At 35.5% G+C, this 22,091-nt stretch overlaps 1 protein-coding gene across 1 annotated transcript in view; it reads left to right on the top strand.

Moving 5' to 3' along the window:
* The first annotated feature begins 522 nt into the window (after positions 1 to 522).
* Positions 523 to 22,091, top strand: part of LOC103254994 (neurotrypsin) — a 44,777-nt gene continuing 23,208 nt past the window's right edge. The window contains exons 1-4 of the mRNA XM_008052969.2: positions 523 to 699; positions 2,813 to 2,954; positions 5,945 to 6,141; positions 10,865 to 11,006. Of these exons, the coding sequence (XP_008051160.2) occupies positions 576 to 699; positions 2,813 to 2,954; positions 5,945 to 6,141; positions 10,865 to 11,006 (605 nt within the window). The 5' untranslated portion in view covers positions 523 to 575. The remainder of the gene's footprint in view (positions 700 to 2,812; positions 2,955 to 5,944; positions 6,142 to 10,864; positions 11,007 to 22,091) is intronic.

Raw genomic sequence — 22,091 nt, 5'->3', positions numbered from 1 at the left:
ACAAGGATACTTGCTAGGAGTATTACATGACACTTCCACGTAAGTCTCTTTGGGAAAAATTTAGTTGTCTAAAATGGGTAGAAGATTTTCTTCTGAGTTGATGAAAAAGTTCTAGAGCTGGATCATATTGATAATTGTATGACAATGTGAAGGTACTTAATGTACTGTACACTTAAAAATGGTAAATTTTATGTTATATGTATTTCACCATAAACAAACAAATGAACTTCCTCCAACTTTATTCTGGATAGCCATTGTCCTTCTAAAAATCCAGGCTTTCATTACTAATGAAGAAAGGAGGATAAATACTGGAGAATACGTGGCAGTCTTTGAAACATGTGCAATGGCTGAAAATACAAAAAGTAACAAACAAAAAAGAAATACAGAGAGTCACACATGACCTATGAAGTGAATTGATAAGAAGGGATTAATAATTATGCTTTCAACGGGGGCAAAAGAATTCAGTCAGGCCAACCTTTGATGGGTCGTTCAGAATCCTTGTGTTTTTATGTTTGTTCAGCGGCATTGCCAAAGCATGGAATCAGGCATATTTTGGGGAAGGATCTGGCCCAGTAATGTTGGATGAAGTACGCTGCACTGGGAATGAGCTGTCAATTGAGCAATGTCCGAAGAGTTCCTGGGGAGAGCATAACTGTGGCCATAAAGAAGATGCTGGAGTGTCCTGTACCCCTCTAATAGGTAAGGATTTCACCCCATTAATATATTAACTCCTACCCCTAGTACCATTTGGGCTTGCCACGACTTCCCTTCTTTTCAATGACACTACCAAATGAGCATACAAATAAATCTGCCAAATAAAACTAAAAACAAGAAAACAAAACAAAAAACCCCCAAAACATTGTTTATTACAATGCTATTTCTCATTCATAGATCTTTCTGACTTTTTTCAATTTAAGGCTATATAGTCCTATCAAATTAGATCAGAAAATATGACTTTGTTGCAATGTATGGTAACTAATAATCAAAATTAGTGTGCAGAGATAAATTTCAGATGTTAGGTATACTAAGTACATTTTTAGTCTATTCATCTATTCGTCTGTCATGATTGTCAGAATGTGTTTAAAACTGGTAAAACTGTATTGATATAATTGTTGATTAAAGCACACTATTAGCCGGGCTCGGTGGCTCGACCTGTAATCCTGCGCTTTGGGAGGCCGAGGTGAGTGGATTGCCTGAGCTCGCGGGTTTGAGACCTGCCTGGGCAACTTGGTGAGACCTCATCTCTACAATAAATAAAAAATTAGCCAAGCATGGTTGCACACACCTGTAGTTCCAGCTACTTGGAAGGCTGAGGTGGAAGGATCGCCGGTGCCCAGCAAGTCGAGGCTGTGGTGGCCGGAAGCGGCCACTGCATTCCAGTCTGGGTGACAGAGTGAGACTCCAACTCAAATAAATAAATAAATAAATAAATAAATAAAGCACACTATTAAGGAAACAAAGTTAACTTTGCTTGCCCAATTTTCACACTATGCCAAATTGCAACATGCCTGTCAAAATGTGTCATGTGTTATAAGAGGGGCATGTCTGAGTGCGTACTGGTGTGTGTGTGTGTACTTGAATGTTTAGGGGGGAAAAAGGCAATGGATGAGGCCAGAGAAGTTGAGTCATCACAAAGCAATTGGTTAAAAAAAACTGGAAAAACATTTTTTTGTTGTTTAAATCATTCTTTAATAAAAATCAAAAGAATAACTTCTTTGTGCCTAAGAAATATTGACATATGTCTATGTCATATGTGACATACGTCTTTTAATTGACATATGTCTGTGCATGCTGTTGTTTTTATTAGAAGATTAACACAATAGAAATCTATACTTTATGCCAGAATTTAAGCCAGAGCACTTCAGCTGCTTGAGCCACCATTTCTCTCTTTCGACGGAGCATAGTTTCATAGCATAGAAGTGATGATCAGATGAGGTAATGCATGTCCCAGTGCTTTGCTGACAGGAAAGCATTATGTTAATAAATGTTCCTATTGCTAAAAGACAAGTATTTACTCTAAAAGAATCCAGAGATTCATGTAAAGTGTGACCTTTACCCAGGATTATTTGCATGTTTCATGGGCGGGTGGGTGTTTGGATTACTTTGGATGGAAATGACTTTCAAATCTACTTTTTTTGGAATTCAACTATGTATCTGCTTGAAGCTCTTTATAGAATTCTCAGGGAATTAATTATTCATTGAATTAATAAGATTTTAATTCAGATCTGTATTACCAATAAAAGAACAAAGACCAGACATTTTTCCAGTTTTTATAATTCATGAATGACGAAGGAATAATAAATGCATTGACATGACAGATTGTCCTTTACCCAGAATAGTTTTTTCTGTCTTCCTATTTCCATATATATATATATATATATATATATATATATATATATATATATATGTTTTTGCTGTTAAAATTTTGAACTTTCCAAGCTATTGTATTTTCTTACTTTTAAATTTAGATAACCAGTATTGCTTAGATTTGAGCCTGAAGTTATAGGAAATTTCTCAAATATTTAACCTAGAGAAATCTAAATATGTAGATACCTTGAAATTATATCAGAATATATTTTACTACTCAGATAGGAGTATAAATAAAAAGGAAAGATATTTTATTGACAGTAATGTGTTATGTCAAACTTTAGAAGCAAGTAATAACTTCAAGTCATTGAGCATAGATGTAATATAAGTTTAACACAAGGCCTAGAAGGAGGTTCAAAAATGGTGATATTTCTTGTGAAATGAAAATGTTTTACTTTTTTTGATGGCTGATTTGCTTAGTCTCTGTGTCTCCTTCTTATCACAGATGGGGTCATCAGACTTGCAGGCGGGAAAGGCAGCCATGAGGGTCATTTGGAGGTGTATTACAGGGGACAGTGGGGGACTGTCTGTGATGATGGCTGGACTGAGCTGAATACATACGTGGTTTGTCGGCAGCTGGGATTTAAGTAAGACTCATTGACATAAGGCAGCTAAATGCCAGGTTATTTATTTAAAAGTCTTATTGTGTAATCCGTATTTGTAACTTCTGTAATACTAAAAATACATAGTATCGAGCTAATCTGTTATCTATCTGTATATCATAGATCTATCTGTCTGTCTATGTATCTAATCTATCTAATCTCTATCCACCTACTTACCTACCTACCTATATATGGAAACATAACAGTGGAAAACAGTGACATTTTCTAAGATGATGAATAACCATCTCTTTCTATTTATCTCATTTACCTTTCCTGCTATGACCTCTCTTCTTGAATAATCAGTTGATGCTATGAGTAACTTATCGGTTTCTTTATGTTGATTCAAGTAAGACTTTGAATGCTTAATTTTATTCTGCTGCATCACTACTGTTGGATGTTGTTAATTTTGACATCTCTGTGCCCCAAATTGCAAAGAAGTTCATGTCAAATGCTTTGGTATTATGTTATTCCCCTTTTCAGAATATGATGGTAATTATTACTTTTATTTGAGAAAAACAGCCTTTTTGTCATGAAGTGACCTTTAGAATTCGCCTTTGACCTTACTTATTTAAAAGTTGAGTATCACATATTGGGATATATATTTTATGTCACACACATAATGCATTCCAGAGTAAAGACTTAAGTTGGTTGAAGTAACAAAAAATGATGCCTTTGAGTTAAGTATTTTAATGAAGCCTAAGAATGACTATTTTTTTTCTTGTTTTCCATATTTCTGTCATGCTTGAAGTCATTGTCTCATGCCTGAAAAAAATCTAGCAAAATTATTTTATTTCAGCATGATTAAAGCTAATTGCAAATATTCACTATACCTTAAAAATATGCTTTCACCCAAGCTAGGCAAAGCCATGTTTACACATACATTTTAATATGCATAAAAGTAATGTAAAACAGTTGGAAAACAGTGAAAATAAAAGTTCCATAATTTTCCATCCTTATACCATGATTATTATAATTTGTGTGCATAACTTTATGCAGCTCTAGTAGTAGACATAATTTTTGTATCCACATTTTTAACCTATGTATTGCATCATAGTCATAATTCTATCAAATTTTCATACCATAATTTACTTGAGATTTAGGTTAGTTTAGTTTTTCCTATTATAAATGGTGCTATCATGAAAATGTAATTAAGCACATAATTGCCCTATATTTTGACTATTTTTGGACAGAGTAGTTACTATAATTATTGGTTTGAGGGCTATTTGACATAAATGAGATAAATAACAAGAGGTGGTAACTCATAATCTTAGAAAATGCCATTGTTTTTCACTGTGATGCTTCCATTACTTCCATATACAGGTAGGTAGGCAAGTAGGTAGGTACATAGGTAGATAGAGATTAGATTAGATAGATAGATAGTAGATATATGGATAGATGATAGATAATAGATATATAACAACCAAATAAATACAGTATATTGACATTTAATTAATGAGGATTACTTAATAATTGTCATTTTATGTTTAAGTGAATTTCTGTTAGACTGCCAACTGTATCCTGTTTTCACAGATTTGGAGAGTAATAAATCCTGTTATTTCTACTTATTTTCACATTTTTCCTTATTGATGAAAACAGCACCATGTTTCTCCATATTTTATTTATTTATGTTCACAAATTCAGGCACAAAGTATCCAAATTTACTGGTTCTAAAAATGTTCTCAGTAGTGAGTAACAAAACTTCTAAATGATTGTGTTAGAAAGTACTAAAAGAGTGTGCGACATTTAGTTGACAGAGGTATTTTTTAGAAAGACTATTCTTTTAGAATGAGAAAATGGTTAAACTTTGGGTTTCTTAGTACAAATGTAGTTCCAAAGTAAAATGACATCCTATTGTCTGTTGTTTAGTTGATATAGACAGATGTTTATCAGATTGATAAATTGCGGAAAATGATATAGACATTGAAAATGCCAGCAATATGGAACTTAATTACTTTTCTAGCTAAGGTTGATTAGTCAGCAAAACAGGAAAAAAAGCTATATAATGATTAATCAAAAGTTTAATTGTTTTAATTTATTCAAATATTAATTTATTACATAAGTTTAATAAATACTTGCATAGGAAAAAATTAAGAAAATTCATGCCAGATAGAAAGAGCTCTTCATATTCTTAGTACAGAAAGGATAAAAACACCAAGTGAGGGAAATGATTGCTGTGCGTTAGAGTTGGATTTCAGACATCTTAAAGATCTTTAAGGTCAGTGATTTCTGGAGGTTTGGATTTTATGAAACAAAATTGGAGAAAGGATGAAAGAAGGTACAGACTAGCTTAATTATCAATTAAAAAAAACTTCTACGGATCTTTCCTATTTCTGCAACATATATATTATAATACATTTAGTTTTCTTTTGTGGTACAGTGTTACAAATAAAGTCAATCTGAACACAAATATAATTTATAAGAGTTTAAAAAGTTGAATTTATCCATCTTCAAAAAGCTGAGGTCATTGTCATTCTGATTTTTATGGCCTGAAATCTAATTTTCATCATGAATTGGGTACAGTGCTTGAGTAATCAGTGAACTAATCCACACTTTTCATTTTAAAGAAGAAGATGCCAAAGAGGTCTAGAGAAGCTGATGAAATCAAATGAGCTCAGATGGCTCATCAGAGGCTAAAAGGAGCCAAGCATTCTTACTTTCTGGTTCACAGTGTTACCTCTTTGATCAGGAATTTGAGGCATATCTCTTTGTTTGCATTCTTCCTGATTGGCGGGTTAAATGTAGACAGAACACAAGAATGAATTGGGAAAATGATTAATGATTCCTTAGTTACCCATTGGAATGATCAAAAATTGTTTAGATGATCAAAATGTGTAATGGAGCGAACCTAGCTTTTAGAACCAAATCCCCACGGTGGGAGAAAGAGTAAATACTTATACTGTGAAGTCATGACACTTCACTAGGTTGTTTCTTTTATGACAGCAGTTCTATACCCAGTGTTTATCTAATTGTCACAGATATGGTAAACAAGCCTCTGCAAACCATTTTGAAGAAAGCACAGGGCCCATATGGTTGGATGATGTCAGCTGCTCAGGAAAGGAAACCAGCTTTCTTCAGTGTTCCAGGAGACAATGGGGAAGGCATGACTGCAGCCATCGGGAAGATGTTGGAATTGCCTGCTACCCTGGCAGCGATGGACACAGACTCTCTCTGGGTGAGGACTCGGTACAACTCTCGAGTTCCCATAATTCAGTAGCCACCACATCTCTAACCACTGGTCCGGAATGTGAAGCATTTCTTACCTTTGGTCTTTTTTTCTTAGTCTATTTCCCTCAGCTGTCAAATTTTCAGTAAATTTTATGCAGAGGGAAATAATCTTTTGGGTCTCCCTACCAAAATTTCTGCTCTTAAATTTATTTTTTCTTTACCTAGAACACTAAGTTTCTCACTAAAAATGTTTATAATCACGTGTATATGAAAGACGGAACAAATAAGCTGCATTATCTATTTCCTTACTCTTTGGTCATCTATTCAGATTTTCATTTACCTTGAATTCTAATGAGCTATTTGGAGCAGAATAAAAAAGTAAAAGAATATTCCCTCTCTCTGTCTCATGATTTATTTCTTCTCTAGTCCTGAGGGCTTGCCAATCATTGGTCAATGGCATGTCCATTGGTCTTTCAAGTGGGCTTCTAAGTGGATTAATTGAAGTTAATAACCCACTTATCTTTCTAAGATACCCTATTATTTTAGAAACCCATCAGGGACCTTTGTTACTCTCTAGTTACAAAATTGTTACTGTATTGTTTCATTTGTAGAAACAGGGTCTTGCTATGTTGCCGGCCCCAAACCCCTGGGCTCAAGCAGTCCTCCCACTTCAGCCTTCCAAGTAGCTGGGACTACAGGCATGTACCACGATGCGTGGGTACAAATACTTTTTAGACTTGTAGTTGGATAAAAAGTAACTAGCTCCTCTATCAGTCTTGAAATAATTATGAGTAAAGAGCCATTTGAAGTCAGAAAATGTTTAAACATTCTTGACAAATTTCTTAATGTTTGACAAGAAAGCAGAATAAATATGCCTCTCTCTCTCTCTCTCTCTCTCTCTCTCTCTCTCTGTGTGTGTGTGTGTGTGTGTGTGTGTGTGTGTGTAGATGTTAAAATAGCCATAGATGGTCTTTACTTTGAACCTCAGGATGGAATCAACCCCTTTACATCCTCCCGTTTTGAGACTGTGAGGCTGATATCTTCACATTATAAAAATAATATAATTTGTTGAATCCCACAGTATTGATCGTATTACATACTTTAAGTTTGTCAAAGTATATGGTTGATTCCTCATTGTACTCTAAAGTATGAGATCATGGTGACTCACTGCACTAATCTAGCATTATTCTAGAGGAAATACACTTTTTAATTGCATTCCTTGCAGGTCATATTTCCAGTTTTTCTTTTCTTTTCTTTTGTTCTTTTCCCTTGCCCCCTGCTTATGGAGGTTTTATGATCCTCTCAGGATTATGTAGTGAACTACTGCATGTGGTAGGGGGAGATAGAACCCGTTTGCTTAAAATGGATCATCATGGCCCTAGATAGCATGTTTTAAGATCACAGACATGCTATTTATTCATACTTATCCAGACATGCTCCATCAGTACTCCCAGAGACAAAATACTATGTGATTTCAGTTCTCTGAAGGTCTGTGTTGTTAAATATATCATATGGTTAGATTAACTAATCTTTTAAATTCCTCAGAAAATCTTTTTAATTTTAGGAGACTAGATATATTTTTTGAAAATTTAAAAGACTGAGGGTCATAATTATTAATAAAATATGTGATCAGTATTATGAATCTCTTTGATTCTAATCTCAGTAATGTGTCTATTAACTAAGTTCATTTGTCTGAACTTTATGTCTGAGCCAAATATACTTTTGGGATAGAATCATATTACCATTTATTCATTCAAGTAGATTATAATATTTAAAAATGCTGTATATTTAAAAGGGAAGCTTAGAAAAGGAGATCATGGAATAATGATATAAATAATAACTTTTAAGAAACAAAAATAAATCTTTTTTTACCTTTTTGGCACTACGATAATGAACTATTGGACTACTGCTGTTTTCAACTAACTTGAAGGAGAACTTCTGGACTTTAACTTTAAATGTGAATGAAACTCTTCTCAAAATTACTTAAAGCTCTATAATCACTTCTATAATCACTTTGGGTTTATGGTAGGTGGAATGCTCAAAGGCAATATTCTAGATCAGTAAAAGAAATTCTAGTAAGAATGCAGTTTAATGCCTATGTGAGTTGGGGGAAATTTCTGGGATGGTAAATATGTGGATTTCTCACTTTAACATTCCATTAATTATAAACTTCATAATATTAAGTCCTGCCGGGCTCGGTGGCTCAGCATGTAATCCCACGCCTTTGGGAGGCTGAGGTGAGTGGATTGCCTGAGCCCGCGGGTTTGAGACCCGCCTGGGCAGCGAGACCTCATCTCTACAATAAATCAAAAAATCAGCCGGGCGTGGTTGCGCATGCCTGTAATTCCAGCTACTAGGAAGGCTGAGGCGGAAGGATCGCCGGAGCCCAGCAGGTCGAGGCTGCGGTGGCCGGGAGCGGCCACTGCACTCCAGTCTGGGCAACCGAGTGAGACTCCAACTCAAAAAAATATATATATAAAGTCCTAATCAAGATTTCTTTTTCAATGAGGTTGCCTCTTACTCAATTTTATAGTATAAAATTAGACTTTTAATTTGCATTTATGCTAGATATTATTTTTCTAGAAGATTATTATTTCCTAAAAATAATGTATCATATCAATGTTATAGAAAAAAATGAAGAAAACTACTGGAAATCAGGGTGAGATCGATAATTAAAGATACTATATACCCATAGGATTGTTTAATTTTCCTAAACGTTTTATATTTATTTAAGATTTTGGAAATAAAACATGTTGTATATTATTATTTCCATTATGAGACCTTAAATAGTGAGAGGATATGACTAGAATGACTTGTCATTCAATTTTTCTTAAAGAGTTGAAATTTCAATAAGTTATAAAACGAATGGCTAAAATTAGATTCAGAAATATTGTATGTGTTATTTTTACAAAGCATGCAACTTAGAGTTTAAAAACACTTTATCATTTTTTTGAGTTTATGAAAAACTACCTATAAAATTACTAAAATGGAACATGGGGGTCTAATTCCATGTGAAAATATATATATTTTTAATTCTGAACCAAAAATGTAAAAAGGTAAAACTTTAAGAAAGGAGTTTTTTCTGTTTGAATTATTCTTTGAGGATCACTTTTTCACTTTACCCTTCTTGCAGAGAACCCCAACTTTCAGATACATTCATAAGAAATGTAAAGTTTCAATATTGTGTTTTATGACATAGCTGAAAGTCCGTGCTTTTTTGCTAATGGTAAGCAAGTGCATAGAGTTGGCGCTCCCTAAGCATTTGTTGGTTTTGACTTTGCTGTATGATTCTGTGATGTTTCCTATTCCATGAAGTGGACATGATCAAAGATAGAAGACAGGGAGTCAACAATTCTGGGGGCAAAAAAAGAAAGAAGAGAAGTAACAGTGGGTCAGAGGAATAAAGGTAGAATATGTCCATCTTGCCTGCAATAGTTCCTTTTAGCTAAAAGATGTCAGTTTAGTAATTTTACAAGTTGGTTTAAACATATTAAATGGTATTTTGTTTATTAGCTGCTTACTTTTATCTCCTTAGTTCTCCTGATAATTTTACTTCTCTTCTTTCTTTTTTTGCCCCCAGAATTGTTACTGCCTGTCTTCTATCTTTGATCATGTTCACTTCATGGAACAGGAAACATCACAGAATCGTATAGCAAAGTCATATAGCAAAGTCAAAACCAACAAATGCGCCAACTCTATGCACTTGCTTACCAATAGCAAAAAAGCATTAGTTTGCTTGGGTTGCTGTAACAAAGTTCCACAGACTGGGTGCTTAACAGATATTTTTTGTTGCACAGTTCTGGAGGCTAGAGTCCAAAATCAGGATGTCAGTAAAGTTGGTTCCTTTAGGAGAAGCTGTGAGGAAAGGGCTTAGAGGGGTCGATATGCTCAGGCCTTTCTCCTTGGCTTATAGATGGCAGTCTCCCCCATATCTCTTCACATCAGTTTCCTCCTGTGTGTATCTCTGTCCACATTTTTCCTTTTCATAAAGACACCAGTCATATCGGAATAGAGCCCACCCTAAGACCTCACAATTCTACCTATGACTGTATGCAAGTCACAGTGAGGAGCTTTACTTATTTAAACGTCACTGTATTTATTGGTGTGGTTGTATTTTAAATCTTAGTAATTTTGATGACTTTTAAGTCCTTTTCTTGGAAGCAATAGTAAGTCGAAAGCTTTAGATGGAAATTGTCCCTATTAGTTGCCTGCCTTTCTTTCTTCTGCTTTTGTTTCTTATTTTTGTTTGTTTGTTTCCTCCAGCATTAGACCCACGTGTGCCAAGGCTGTGTCTGTCTATGTCTTCCTAAAAATCTTAGCTTTGGAGTATGACTTTCTAGCTATGTGCATGAATAAATGAATAGACGCAAAACAAAAACAACCTCAAGTTAATGCTATTTTACTATTTAGAAGTTAGTTGTAACCATTACAATTGTATAGTGCTATTCATTCATTTATTCAACAAACAACAATTGCCTGTCCTTATATGCCAGGCACTTGTTCCACATGTGGGGTATTCAAAGTTGAGTAAGTTGAGCAAGCACTGTGACTTACAGGCTTCAAAACATGTTACAAAAGTGGATACAATTTTTTACTGATATCTCTCTGTGTCTCTCTCAAAAAAAGTATTGCCGTCTGATTTAAAAGCACAACTGTATATTGTAAAGTCTCTCATGCTTTAGTATCAGTTTGCTTCTTTTGGCTTTACTAACACTTTTGAATCATGACAGGTTTTCCTGTCAGACTGATGGATGGAGAAAATAAGAAAGAAGGACGAGTGGAGGTTTTTATCAATGGCCAATGGGGAACAATCTGTGATGACGGATGGACTGATAAGGATGCAGCTGTGATCTGTCGACAGCTTGGCTATAAGTAAGGAAAACTTGATGGTTTGGGATGGTTACTGATAACATTTCTGTAGTTTTTTACACTTATTCTAATGAGTTATTTCTTACCAAAAATTAGTATCAATTAGCTGATTTGATCCAGAATTATAAGGAAACTTTTCAAAAGATAGACTATTCAAACCTTCTTATCTTCTCACAAGAAATATTGTCACATAAGAAATGTAGTTTTTTATCTTATCACAAAATAATCTGGTAACTCTAAATAGTCACAATACTGCTTCAGTCAGCTTCTATCGGTTAACCTTTTCTCTGTGATTTACATTTTAACACTGAGGCCCTCTAGGGACTAGAGTAATTGAAATTACCATTGGTTCCCATGATGCATGGTGCTTATAAAGTCACTGTGGACACTGAATTAGCTAATGCTGAGATGCTGCTCCTAGAGCTGAGGTCAATGCTCCAAATTTTTGTTTCAGCTCTCATATTTGTAAATAATTGTCCTTTTTAGCAATCTATTTAGTGCCCCCCTCCCCGTTTTTTTTTTTTTCCCTGCATTTCTGTGCTTTTCTGTTGGTGATTTCACTGTTTTAAATGGTCTCCATTTGTTGTACTGAAGTGTTGTGTAGTGTTCCTAAGCACAAAAAGGCTATGATATAACTTATGGGGAAAACGGGTATGTTAGATAAACTTCATTCAGCCATGAGCTAGAGTGAGAAAAACGTGGCACTGAATAGAATGTGAAAAGAAGGCAGGTTATCTCCTATTAGACCTCAGCTGGGCAATTCAAAGTTTTTCTGGCTCTGCGTATATTTTGAATGACTGTGGAAGTATCTTAAGTGCTGATTTTGGAATTACAAAAAAATAGAGACTGTTATAACTTAGAGAGTTATGAAATTTAAGCTAATACACATATAAGTTGCCTAGCTCATAGTAGATTACTAATAGTAATTTGGATTTAAAATATATCCTTGGCTGGCTGTGTTGGCTCATGCCTATAATCCCAATATTTAGGGAGGCTGAGGCAAGAAGATTGCTTGAGCCCAGAAGTTTGAGATCAGTCTGGGCAACATAGTGAGACTCTGTCTCAACAAAAATCAAAAAGTTAGCTGGATGTTGGGGCATATGCTTATAGTCCTAGCTACTCAGGAGGCTAAGGCGAAAGGATCCCCTAAGTCTAGGAAGTCAAGGCTGTGGTGAGCTGTGATTGTGCCACTATACTCCAGCCTGAGTGACAGAGTGAGACCTTGATTCAAATAACAAGATAAAATAAAATGTAAAAATATATCCTTAATTTATATTTCATCAATTAATATCTATAATATCTATATCTTAATTATTGATCAACCAATTTGGTTATTTCTACATCAAATACATGTTTATTTCTTAAAAACGTTTTACATTTTAATAAAAGTTCTGAAAATTTTTTTGTAAACTTTTTTTTTTTTTTTTAGTTGAAGTCTCACTCTGTCGCCCAGGCTGTAGTGCAGTAGCACGCTCATGGCCACTGCAACCTTGACCTGCTGGGCTCAGGCGATCCTTCCACCTCAGCCTTCCAAGTAGCTGGAACTACAGATGCATGCCACCACACCTGGCTAATTTTTGTGATTTATTGTAGAGACAAGGTCTCACCATGTTGCCCAGGCTGGTCTCGAACCCCTGGGCTCAGGCAGTCCTCTTGCCTCAGCCTCCCAAAGTACTGGGATTACAGACTGAGCCACTGCACCTGGCTAAACTTTTAATTCAAAGTTTATTTTTGTTTACTGAGATACTACTTCAATTTACTGTTCACTTTTGGGCCTTGTTGCAATTCCTATTGTCTATGGTCAATTAGTCTTTTATTTGTGACACAGGTTTTCAGTTTTTGAAATATGGGATAGTGGAGGAAGATGGGAAGAGTCTGCATTAGTTGCATAGGGGAATTTAGTCAGTGATTTCTTTTAAATTTCCTTTACTCACTATGTTTTTATCATTCTTTCTCCATCTGAAAAAAAATTATTATTCTTGTTCTTTTATATTCCCAGTACATTTTCTCACCCAACATCAGCCATTAAAAAATACTGCTGTTTGAGGGTGGTTTCTTGGCCATATTTTAATTTTATTGTTTGGTTGGAGATGATCCAAGAAAACTAGTATTATCTTTGGAAGCATGAAGGGAAGTATTGGCACCAAATTTGATTCTCAAATTATGTGTCTCAGCAGAGTTTAAGGAGAGAAGCTCCTGAGCATGCTCATTGATGATTTATTGCTTTGATTTATTTCTTGTGTTTCAAGTTTCTTTTTATTTATCATCATTTAGTCCACTTAACATTCAACTCAAAAGTAAGTTTAGCCTCATGTTAGGATGGCTATTATCAAAAAAACAACGGATAACAAGTATTGGTGATGTGGAGAAATTGAAAACCTTACATACTGTTGGTGGGACTGCACAATGGTACAGCCACTGTGGAAAACAGTATGAAGGTTTCTTTAAAAACTACAAATAGAACTACCATATGACCCAGATATCCCACTTCTGGGATTAGAGCCAGAATAATTGAAATTGGGATCTTGAAGAAATATCTACTCGTTCATGTTCATTGTAACATTATTTATACTAGCCAAGACATGGAAACCACCTAAATGTACATAGACAGATGAATGGATAAAGAAAATGTGATACATACACACAACAGAATGCTAGTATGCCTTTAAAAAGAGGAAATCCTGCCATATGTCACAACATGCATGAACCTTAAGGACATGATGCTAAGTGGAATAAGGCCAGTCACAATAAGATTCCACTTATATGGGATATCTAAAATAGTCAGATTCATAGAAGCAGAAAATAGAATGGTGTAAGGGACTAGAGGGAGAGAACAATGAGGAATTGTTTTTCAATGGTATAAAATTTCTGTTATGTAAGATGAATGAGTCTAGGTGTCTGCTGTACAAGTACCTATAATTAACAATACAATATTGTGCATTTAAAATATGTTAAGAGGATGAATCTCATGTTATGTTCTTACCAAATCCAAATAAAAGGGGAACATTAATAAAAACAAAACAAAACAAACAAAAGAACTCACAAAAGAACACAGGGAACGTTTTTGAGGTGATGGGAATGTTTAGCACCTTGCTTGTGGTGACATTATCCCAAGTACATGCAGATGTCCAACCTCATCAAAATTTTTTATGTCAATTATACCTTAATAAAACTAGAAAAAGTGAATTTAGATGAGAAACATAACCTAGATTCCGTGACCAAAGGTTGTAGCAATTTTCAATAATATTTTTTAACAATTATTGAGTAAAGTATCAAAAGATTTTACTTTGTGATTGTGTTTTCTTTTGTTTTTGAGTTGGAGTCTCACTCTGTCGCCCAGACTGGAGTGCAGTGGCCGCTCCTAGCCACGGCAGCCTCGACCTGCTGGGCTCCGACAATCCTTCCGCCTCAGCCTTCCAAGTAGCTGGAACTACAGGCGTGTGCTACCACGCCCGGCTAATTTTTTGATTTATTGTAGAGATGAGGTCTCGCCAAGTTGCCCAGGCGGGTCTCGAACCCACGGGATCAGGCAATCCACTCACCTCAGCCTCCCAAGGCGCGGGATTACAGGCTGAGCCACCAAACCTGGCTGTGATTGTGTTTTAAATAATATCTCTTAAGAAGTACTTCAGTAATTTATTGTTACTTTAACAAATTGGATAACCCATCTTTTAGTCAGTGTCTACACAATCTATACTTTGTCATCAAATAATATTTAAATGAGTATCATTTAGGTATTTTATCAACCTAAATATACTTGAATTTTTTTTTTTACAATTTCCCACTGTGGTGAAATGGGGTATAATAAAAATATGCAACATATATTAGGGAGGTAGTATGTGACTAGAGCAGAGAACCGTTTCCCCATGTCTATTTTGAGAGACGAAAAAGCTTTAATAAAACATTTATTTGTAGAAATCAATCCAGAAAACTTTTAAGCTGTTAGAGGCTTAAGCCTTATAAATAGGAATTCTAGAGATCTATCCCCCAGCCAGCTGTATCATGCTTGAGTCCTTGGAAACACTGAGAATCAAAATAGCATTAGAAAGTATGTTCATGGGTAACCCCTTCGGGTCCCCTCTTACTCTGGGAGCTTTTCTATCCTCTCAATAAATCCTGCTTTAAAAAAAAAAAGAAAGTATGTTCATGATGGGAAAAACAGAAAGGAGGTAATAAAAACCAGGAAACATGAGTGGTAACTAATGTAGATATACAAGTGAACAGGAAAGCAAAAGGCATTATTTAATGATATATTACATAATATCTGCCAAAGTCTAGCATCTGAGCATATTGTTTGTAGATAGTTGATGGAGAATGTGCTGAAATCAGTTAAGTGTGTTGAGATAGATTAACCATGATGGAAATTCCATTCTATTTTCACTTTGTGTGGATCCATTAGCATATTATTCTTAAACATATTTATTAGATTAGTATTCCTTACAAAAAAATTTTTTTTTGAGTTGTCGTCTCTCTCTGTCTCCTAGGCTGAAGTGCAGTGACATGATCATGGCTCACCTCAGCCTTTACCTCTTGGGCTCAGGCAATCCTTCTGCCTCAGTCTCCCGAGTAGCTAGGACTTACAGGCATGTGCCACTATGCCTTGCTAATTTTTTTGTAAAGATGAGGTCTCATTTTGTTGCCCAGGCTGTTATCAAACTTCAGCATTCAAGCAATCCTCCCGCCTCAGCCTCCCAAAGTGGTGGGAATACAGGCGCACTTGGCCTCTTAAAATAATTTGTAGAATGATGTATCCCCACTGTTTCAGTCGAGATCTAAAATTAAATGTATCATTTCTATTTTACATTTAAATAGCTGCAAATGATTTAATTTTTGGCATATTTGTATATGACATTTAAAAATAAAAGTTGCATCACTCTTAATTTTATCCAGTGAAATATAAGCATAGTGATTTGGTCCTCTCTGTTATCTGTTTAAGAAATACATGAACAGAAAAATACCTCTTTGACCTATAGAAATTTTGCAGTTTTTTAAATCTCCTTGAAGTTGTATTTTAAATTTTCTTCCCACACGAAATCCTTATTATCTATCTATCTATGTATACACATACACATGCATACATACATACATGGAGAGAGAAAAAAATTATATTATTCTAAAAAATTCCAAGTTCTCTGGATTTTACAATTTTTAGTACACAACTAATAAGAAACAACAAAATTTAATAAAACATTAAATAATTATGAAACATAGAAAATAAAAGTTTACCAAATCTCCCATTTCTTAATTAGACCAGTGGTTTGGGTTTATGCTACTTGGATCAAGGAAATTTCTTTGCTGTTATATTCTAAATTATTTTTTTGGCCATGTTAGAAGCTTTTTAAACCTTGGAGCAATGCACAGTGGTAGAATTTGGAATGAGTGTAAAATATGCCTTTTTTTCATGAAGTAAGAGAAGGGAAATTTTGAAAGATAAATTGATCTTGATTTCAGCAAGATCATTATTAAGAGAGAATATACATGGAATTAGAAGATCAAAAATTTGATGCCTTTAAAGCCCATGTATCCCTTGGAAAGTCACTGTCTACTTTCAGGACTACTTGACATCCAGTTTAAAGACTGGTGTATTAGATCCCATTTTCCCATTGAAATTCTCAGCTATGAATTACTAGACGACTAAGCTAGTGAGAAGTCCCTGCACTTTTTTCTATAGATGACATAGGCCTTAATTCGTTACAGAAAAAATAGTGGTAGGAAAATGTGTTAGATGACACTGTATCAATGAGAATGTCTTTTTTTTTTTTTGAGTTAGAGTCTTACTCTATCGCCCAGGCTGGAGTGCAGTGGCATGCTCACGGCCACCCTAGCGTCGACCTGCTAGACTCCAGCTGTCCTTCTGCCTCAACCTTCCAAGTAGCCAGAACTACAGGCGCGTGCTACCACATCCGGCTAATTTTTTTGATTTATTGTAGAGATGAGGTTTCATAAGTTGCCCAGGCTGGTCTTGAACCCTTGGACTCAGGCACTCCTCTCGCTTCAGCCTCCCAAAGTGCTGGGATTACAGGCTTGAGCCACGGTGCCCAGCTGAGAATGTCTTTAATCATGTGCTGTTATACTTAACCTTTCTTCTAATTTCTATTTATTGGTATATCTGAAATGTTATATTCTTTTTAGTTTGTAAGTTGTTCAGTTAAGAAATTATCCTTTTTGTTTATTTAATGAGTTAAATTTTCTTTTCCATATGTCTACTTACACCTGCCATCTACTTTTATGCTACTTATCATGCTTGATTGTGCATTATTCTTTGTGTAATTTTTTGTTTATTTGACTTGCAAGATCATTTCAATTTTCTGTTTTCTTTCCTTTTTCTAGTGGTTTGGAAATTTAACATTCTCATTGTTTTTGTAGACGTTCTCTTTAAATTTTTTAGCAAACAAATTGAAACATATTTTCTTGCCAATTTCAAAAATTATTGTATGTAACTTCCCTTTCTTGGAAAAGATTGAGACATTTAGCATATTGATATTTGCTTTGTACCTCCTCCCATTCTCACCCGGAAACTGATGGGAATCATCTGGAATTTTTGTTTCAGAATGCTATTCATTTTTTATTTTCTTCAAATTATGCCTATTTGAATTTCAAATTGCTTTACATTATACATCCATATTTTCAGCAGTTATTTGTATTTTTTATAAAAAGTTTAATAAAATAAATAACTGACAATTCTAAAGAAAAAGGAGAGAAAATACAAGTAAACATTAGAAAAAAGAATATAAATATAAGCACAGATACACAAAAGCTTAATAAATTATAGATTAGCTGAGTATGGTGGCATGCCTGTAATCCTAGCACTTTGGGAGGCAGAGGTGAGAGGATTACCTGAGCCCAGAGGTTCGAGACCAGCCTGGGCAACTTGGCAAGACCCCGTCTCTACAATAAATTAAAAAATTAGCCAGGCATGGTGGCATGCGCCTGTAGTTCCAGCTACTTGGAGGGCTGAAGTGGAAGGATCGCCTGAGCCCAGCAGGTCGAGGCTGTGGTGGCCGTGAGGGTCCCACTGCACTCTAGCCTGGGTGACAAGTGTGAGACTCCAACTCAAAAACAAAACAAAACAAGCTAACAAGCAAAAAATAACCTGTACCCCAATCTCATGAATCTACATACAAAAGAATCTAACAAAATATTAGCAAATTTTATTCAATATTAAAAGAACAGCATACCACGAACAAGCAGAGTCTGTTGCAAGAATATATGAGTGATTCACTCTGAAACATTTGATTAATGGAGTTCAGTGTATAAATGTGTAAATGAAAACAAATATGATCATCTTAATAATGTTGAAAAATTATATGATAAAATCAACATTCCTTCCGCAAATCTCTTAGCTGGTGAGAATAAAATAAAACTAATTTTATAATCACAAATAAGTATCAAATAGAAACAAAACAAAGTTGTCTGTTATTACTGCAATGACTTAGCACTGTCTGGAGGTCCCACGGAACATTAAAAATTAAGGTATCAGTATTGAAAAAGAAACCATGCCATAAGAGATAAGATAGACAAGTGGGACCTCATCAAACTAAGAAGTTTCTGCAAAGTGAAAGAAAACACCAAGAGAGCAGGGAGACAGCCCACAGACTGGGAAGCAATATTTGCCAACTGTATGTCTGACAAAGGCTTAACATCTAGGATGTATAAGGAACTCAAATATGCTGAAAAGAAAAACACAATCAGCCCCATTACAAAGTGAGCAAAAGATATGAATAGACACTTCTCAAAAGAAGACATATGGGCAGCCAACAGATAACATGAAAAAATGCTCAGCCTCTCTAGTCATCAAAGAAATGCAAGTTAAAACTACACTGAGATACCACCTAACTCTAGTCAGGATGGCCATCACCAGTAACTCAAAAAACAACAGATGCTGGAGAGGTTGCGGGAAAAAGGGAACACTTCTACACTGTTGGTGGGAGTGTAAACTAGTACAGCCTCTGTGGAAATCAGTGTGGATTCCATATGACCCTGCAATCCCCCTACTGGGAATATATCCAGAAGAACTCAAATCACTCTATAAAAAAGATACCTGGACACATATGTTTATCACAGCATTGTTCACAATAGCAAGAACAACGGAACCAACCGTGCTGACCGTTGAAAGAAGACTAGATTGAAAAAATGTAGTACATATATACAATGGAATATTACGCAGCCATAAAGAAAGACAAAAATCATGAACTTTACAGCAACCTGGATGGCCTTAGAGTCTATTATATTGAGTGATCTATCTCAGAAACAAAGAACTGAGTATCACAAGTTCTTACTCATAAGCAGACCTTGAACAATTATTGCGATACTATAAGAAAAGGATTGGCAATAGTGGGAATCTGCCAGGGGAGGGGGGCATGCCTCATCAACAAGGGTACCTGCGTAATGAACATTTGTATACCTAACCCTGTATTGTACCCCACATCTTTAAAATTAAAAAAAGAAAAAGAAGCCTCAGAATTGTTATATAAATAATATGATTATTCATTTAGAAAACCTGAGATAGTCAACTAGAAAGACACTAAAACTACATTTATGAATGTAGCAAGATAAAATATAAATGTTTAAAGGAGCAATCATGTGCCTGTTTGCTAGGTAGAAAATAAAAAGAAAAAAATTACAAAAACTAAAAGCAAAACAAAAATTAGGAATAAACTTCGTAAGAATTGAACCCTATGTGAAAATGCTAAATCTTTACTAAACCTAATCTGTGAAGAGACACATCACAACTCTGAATGTGAAAGCAAAATCGAAATTAATCTACACATTAAATACTATCCTAATAAAAATCTTCTGTTTTTCTTGATGTGTGTTGGGGGGATGTGTAAGGAGATTTGACTTCCAAATTCATCTGAAATAGTGGTCAGTGACACTAACTACAGCAGTGGTTATCAACCTGGCTCTACACAGAAATCACTTTAGTATTTTAAAAAATAGTACTCATGCCCAGACCTGCTCCCACAAATTCTACTTTAATTGATGTGAGTGAGTTCAGGTTTTGCTGTATTTTAAAAGTTCCCAAAGGTAATTCTAGTGGGCAGGATAAGATTGAGCATGTTTTCCTTTGTTTACTGGCCATTGATTTTTTCTCTTGTGTAAAATGGCTTTTTTCTGTCTGGGGTTCTTTCTTGCCTGTTTATCTCTTGGGTTGTTGGCTTCCTTATTTTTAAAATAAGGCTGTGAATTCCTCAACTATAAAGACCAAGAAATGGCTTGTGTACACATACCAAGATAAATAAATGTATGCATAACATGATAAATACACGTGCAGCCGTGGGGAAATAAATTCTTTTTAATTTTTATATTTATTTATTATTTTCTTTTTTTTTTTTTTTGACCTGGAGTCTCACTCTGTAGCCCAGACTGGAGTGCAGTGGCCGCTGCCGGCCACCGCAGCCTCGACCTGCTGGGCGCCGGCGATCCTTCAGCCTCAGCCTTCCTAGTGGCCGGAATTACAGGCATGCGCTACCACGCCCGGCTGATTTTTTGATTTATTGTAGAGATGAGGTCTCGCCAAGTTGCCCAGGCGGTCTCGAACCCTCAGGCTTGGGCAATCCTCTCACCTCAGCCTCCCAAGGCGCGGGATTACAGGTTGAGCCACCGAGCCCGGCTCTTATTTATTATTTTCTATTTGGATTCAAGGGGTACTTGTGCAGGTTTGTTACATAGGGATATTGCATGTTGGTGAGATTTGGTCTTCTACTGAGCCTGTCACACAAGTGGTGAACATAGTACCCAGTAAGTAGTTCTCAGACCTTACTCCTCCCTCTCCCCTTTAGAAGTTCTTCAGTCTCTCTTGTTCCTCTTTAGTGCCTGTGTGCGTACAGTGTTTAACTCCCGTCTAAACACTGGGAGAACATATGATATTATGTTTTCTGTTTCTGTGATCGTTTACTCAGGATGATCGTCTCCAGCTGCATCCATTTTGCTGCAAAGGACATGTTTTTTTTCTTTTTATGGCGGCGTGGTATTCCATGGTGTGTGTGTACTATATTTTCCTTATCCAATCCACCATGGATGGGCACCTACACTGGTTCCATCTTGTTGCTATTGTGGGTAGTGCTGCGATAAACATGCCTGTGCAAGTATCTTTTTAGTAGAGTGATTTGTGCACCTTTGGGTATATACCCACTAGTGGTCGAGTAGTAAGTCTATTTTTAGTTCTTTGAGAAATCTCCGGACTGCTTAGAGAAATAAGTTTTAAGTTTTCTGTACCAAAGTTTGCTGCAGAACTGATACCTGAAGAATCACTTGGAGCCTTGTTAAAAAATAGATTCCTATGTCCCATCATTGACCCACTCAAACAAAATGAACTCAAGTGACTTTTAAGTTTGAGATCCATGAATTTGAACAATGAACTTTTTTTCCATAGTAAATATGCAACAGGAAGAAAATATAATCAAATGTTAGCAGTGTGTTGGATCTTTTTGTATTTTTTGTTTTGATACAATGCAAATTTGAACAGTGAACATTTATTATTATTTAATATTAGTATCAAAAAGATTTACTTCTGAGAGAACCTTTAGGATCACTTGTGTGGGTGCAGGAATATTTTTACTTGCAATTTATATGCAATTTTTTCTTACTTTTCTATGCAATTTATGGGTAATTGCATAATTGCAATAACCAATGCAGAAGAAATGACTGTGCTTCATTTATGAAATGAATGAGCTGCCAAGTACAAGCATCTGAGGTCGGGTCTCATTGCTGAGACTATTTAAGGGAGATTCTCAGATAATCCATATCAATGAGTTGTTTTGCCTGAGCTTCCTGCATAAATAAGTGTAGTTGCTTTGTCTTAATTAAGCAGAATTGATTACACATGCTGTGGTTACTCAGACTAGGAAATATTTTAAAAATATTTTCTCACTTTTTTCTTTAACTGGAGAATATATCACATAGCCAAAGAAGATGATCTAATCTAATCTATCTGCATTTTTTAAAGATAGCAATGAAACAAACATATATCATCCCACCCATGGCTGCATGTTCAGATGTACATGTTGCAGCATGTGAATAGCATGCCTGGAGCTGTGTGCACAACCTGCAGGATCCTACAAAGTAGCCCTGGCCCTACCACTGAGC

This window comes from Carlito syrichta, unplaced genomic scaffold (assembly GCF_000164805.1).
Source record: "Carlito syrichta isolate Samal-C Ts95f unplaced genomic scaffold, Tarsius_syrichta-2.0.1 Scaffold287740, whole genome shotgun sequence".
Taxonomy (NCBI): domain Eukaryota; kingdom Metazoa; phylum Chordata; class Mammalia; order Primates; family Tarsiidae; genus Carlito; species Carlito syrichta.
The sequence above is the reverse complement of the archived record's forward strand: the minus strand, read 5'-3'. Positions and strand labels throughout refer to the sequence as shown.